Here is a 4,113-nt window from a genome sequence, read left to right on the forward strand (position 1 = left end):
TAATAATATTCTAAAATAATTGTTTTGAAAGAGTATTAATTTTAAAATATAATATACTGTAAGTTTATTACTTACTGCTTTAAGTAACAAAAAATGAAACTACTTTTATTAATTATTAGTTTATAAGTTTTGTTTATACTGTGCCGTTTAAATTGTGTATCATTAAACGAATTGTATATAAGTTCTTTTTGTTTTTATTTGTTACAAAACAAAAAGTCTTAATATTAAAAAGTTTTATAATTATTTGTTTAAACTTGAGCAAAGTAGTGTTTTTTTTTTCAAAAAACTGATTACAGCTTGTAAGTTAAACAACTAAAGTACATTTAAACCCTTTTAAATTTGAATTAGACAAACATAACAGCTCAAAAGTTTTAGTTTTGTTTTAAATCTTGTATATATTATTATTTGATCCATTGAAACTATCTTATTTAAGTTTTTTTATGTACAATAACAAAAAGTTAGTTTAATGCACATGCATAACAGTTGTAACAAAACTATATAATGAAAACTTTGTTTTTTAATTTAAAAGTTATAATTTATTTTTAAGCAAATTATTTTCTTAAATTTGTTACCTTTTTTTTTCTTCGAATATTTTTGAATTTTAAATGTTTTATAACTTATTTTTTTTTACTAAAGTAGAAGTTTTTTAAATAACATACAAGTAGAGATATTAATTTAAATACAAAAAACAAAGATAAGATAGCTCTTAAACTTTCCAGAAATATTCTGATAGTATAAATAAAGTAATTTAAATCCTGAAACAAAACGAACTTGAACCAATTATTATAAAACTTATATTTTAATATAACAAAAATAAGGCAAACTTACGATTTGTAGTACAGATTAAAAAAATAAGTTGTCGAGAGATTTAGATAGTTTCAACTTGCTGAATTAACACCCTTGCTTAAAAAAGTTTTACTTATTGTAATATGTTAAATAAAAAAAATTAAGTTCTTTTACAGATAAGCACTTAAATTGAAAAATCGTCAACAAAAAATATATTTTTAAACAAATTTAGAACTTTAATATAAACAATGGAAAAAAACAAAAACGAAGCAGTCAAAAAGAGTATATTGGTGAAAGTTACAAAAAGTTCAAAAAGCCGCTTTGATTCGACTAATTTTTACAAAAAACTTGGTATAGCATCTTCTTTAGCTAACTTCTACGTTGAAGAAGACTTTTTTTCGACCGTCAGGGAGCATGTAAAAAACATCAAGCATTACTCTCCATCACTGAAGATGGACTTTATAGTTTGTGTCGGAAGCGAAGATGTTATTAAGAGCATCTCAGCAATGTTCCAACAAGATGTTCCTCCCATAATGCTGTTCAACGGTGAAGAATCAGTATTTGTTCCTTCGTACAAAATGGAAGATTTTAAAGATGTTATCAAAGTTGTCTTGAACGCTGGGTTTGAAAAAGCTTCGGTTCAAAAGAGAGACAGGCTTCAATGTTCGATGCTAAAGTAAATCTTATCTTGTTCTTGTTAGCTTGAAAGATTTAATAATATTTCTAACAACTTAAAACGTACTATTGGAAAGCATTTGTAATGTAGCAATATACCTTAATTATCTACTTTAACAGCAAAAACACTATGACAAAAATAACTTTTATTTTACCTGTAAGCACTAAAATCTTAAAAAATCTTAACTTTAGGTCATTGAGATACGTAACTGTTAACAATTTTATTATTATAAAAAAGTTGTAAATGAATAAAATTTATACTTTATATTAAATGTTATTGAGCTAATTTTTTTTTGTCTTAAAAGAAAGTTTTTGTTTAAACTTTTTAGTAACAATCATTTAAGTTTTTTATTATTTTGTTAAGTTTGGTAATTTAAAAATATTTAGTATGTATAAAACCTGAAGCAAAAACGTCTATAATAATAATGAAAAATATATTTAAATGTTAACATGTATTAAGATATCAAGGTGTAACTAAAGCAAAACAAAGCAGTTACCCACAAAAAAGTATCAAAACGCCTCAATACCCTTTGCAAAGTCTTTTTTTTTTAGAAAAATATTAGCATCTATTGTATTTAAAATAGCATTCACATACGCTAATGTTTCGTATCTAATATAGTTTTGAGACCTAAAAGATTAACTAATTTTCAACTTGTTACTAAAAGAGACGAGAAACATGAACCTGTTCCTGAACTCAACTCTCAAACATCAAACTCGATAACCTGCACTTGCTCGTCCAAATCCCCTCAGATGCAGTCAGAAAAGATCCTCTCCACAGCACTAGATCAGATCAGCATCAGGAACGATTGCGTCAACTCACTGTGCAACGTGGATCTCTTCTTCAGGACGAGACACATCACTTCGGTGCAAGGTTCGGGAGTTTTTAAGAGATGGAGTTTGTTTGATATAAATAAGTTGTTGTAAAGTAGTTTTGTTTAAAAATAGTTTTGTAGTTTTAAAGTGTTTATTTTAGAAACTTTAGTAACCAATTTTTTTTAAATAACTTGGTTTTTTATATTTATACTTTTAACACGATTAATATTTCAAAAAATTCTTTTACAAAACAATGTTTTGCCCTGTAAGGTTTTCCGCATAAAATTATATTCTTGTTTTAAAAGAGTTTAATAATTTCAACTGCACGTAAAAAAATTTATTAGAAAATACAAATAAACCTTTAAACTAAATTAAAAACAAAGCGATTTAAATATTTTCTACCTTAAATTACAGGTAGAGATTTTAATCAAAAAAATTACCATCTTTTCTTAAATTTTGCTACAAAAATGTTACCAGGCGACGGTCTGGTGATTTCCCTCTCATCCGGTTGCCACGGCGACGCGATGGCCTCTGGTGCGTCCCTGGTGCACCCCCAAGTTGACACCATAATGGTCACTCCCGTATGCGCTCATTCCTTGTCGTTTCGTCCCGCTCTGGTTCCCATTTGGGCGCAACTGGAACTTAAGTTGTCTGAGGAGGCCAGGTAATTCAGGGGTTGAAAAATACTATCTTTGCAGATTTTTGAAGAAGTCGTACTAAATTTCTACTTTTTAAAATTTCCAAGAGAATTCTAAAACGAGAAAATTTTATAGTTTTAAATAAAGATGTTTATTACAAAGTTATCAACGTATATTTTTTTTGTAGTCAGTTTGTTTTTTTTCTAATCAAAAACGTTTTAACGTTAATCAACAAACCTTAACATTTTAAGATCGAAAAGTTTAAAAACAACAAACTTTCAGGTCTTCCATGCACGTGAAACTGGACAATAATGAGAGGGTGAAATTTGAAAAGGGGAATATTTTTAAAATCGTAGTATCGGAATTCCCCCTTGAATTTATTGACCTTCCAGAGTACAGAGTGAATTGTGATTGGTTCAAGTTTTTGCGGGAAGACCTGTGTTGGAACTCCGCGGTTAAAAAGTGAAGTTTTTATGGAACTTTAAAATTTTTAAAACTTATTTAAGACTTTTAATAAAATATTTTGTTTTGAAATCAATATGCCAACACAAAGTTTTTGTAATCATTTAAACTTTATAGTTTTTCTAATAATCATTTTAAAAGCTACTAATTTAAAGGCTTAAGAAATAAATGCTACTTGTATATTTAAAATTCAAAACTTATAATTTTTACAATCATTTTTAAATTTTTAATTTCTATGCAGCTACTAAACTTTATTTTTTGATAAGTTGTTGAAAAAATTTAATTTATAAAAAAATTGTGTTTGAATTTTTCATTTGGTTAAAGCAAGAATGTAAAAACAGTATATAAAAACTTCTTAACAGAGTACTTAATAGTAATAAAACTTTTTTAAAGCTATGTGTACACTGTGAAACTTGTTTAAATAGAACAAATAAAATTAAATATAATAAAAAATATCTTTTTTTAATTAAAAATATATATACAAACTTTATTATTTGTCTATAAAAAGTCTACATCTGTATGTTATGTACAAAATGTGTTGGTTAAAGTGATTAAAGTGAAAATGTTTTTTTTTAAATAAATTGCAGACAAATATTAAAATAGACAAAAGTTTTACAGTTACTATGTGTAGCGTGTATAAATGTTTATAGTTCCATTTGCAAACTGCAGTATATTTAGATATTTTATCTTTGTTAGTTTTAGATATGCAACTTTTAAGTTTTAAGATTAACCTCATTGC

The 4,113-nt window shown here is 26.3% G+C and overlaps 1 protein-coding gene across 1 annotated transcript; it reads left to right on the forward strand.

Moving 5' to 3' along the window:
* The first annotated feature begins 1,034 nt into the window (after nt 1–1,034).
* On the forward strand, nt 1,035–3,378 carry LOC145839195 (NAD kinase-like). Its single transcript, XM_082946802.1, has 4 exons — nt 1,035–1,462; nt 2,127–2,332; nt 2,752–2,938; nt 3,195–3,378. The coding sequence occupies exons 1-4, from the start codon at nt 1,035–1,037 to the stop codon at nt 3,376–3,378; spliced, it is 1,005 nt and encodes a 334-aa protein (XP_082802928.1).
* The last annotated feature ends 735 nt before the right edge of the window (nt 3,379–4,113 follow it).

This window comes from Thalia democratica, chromosome 6 (genome assembly GCF_965202585.1).
Source record: "Thalia democratica chromosome 6, ktThaDemo2.hap1.1, whole genome shotgun sequence".
Taxonomy (NCBI): domain Eukaryota; kingdom Metazoa; phylum Chordata; class Thaliacea; order Salpida; family Salpidae; genus Thalia; species Thalia democratica.

Coding starts and splice junctions, on each gene's coding strand:
- LOC145839195 (XM_082946802.1), top strand. CDS start 1,035: ATGGAAAAAAACAAAAACGAAGCAGTCAAAAAGAGTATATTGGTGAAA. Junction 2,333..2,751: donor ACACATCACTTCGGTGCAAG/GTTCGGGAGTTT, acceptor AAATGTTACCAG/GCGACGGTCTGGTGATTTCC. Junction 2,939..3,194: donor AAGTTGTCTGAGGAGGCCAG/GTAATTCAGGGG, acceptor ACAAACTTTCAG/GTCTTCCATGCACGTGAAAC.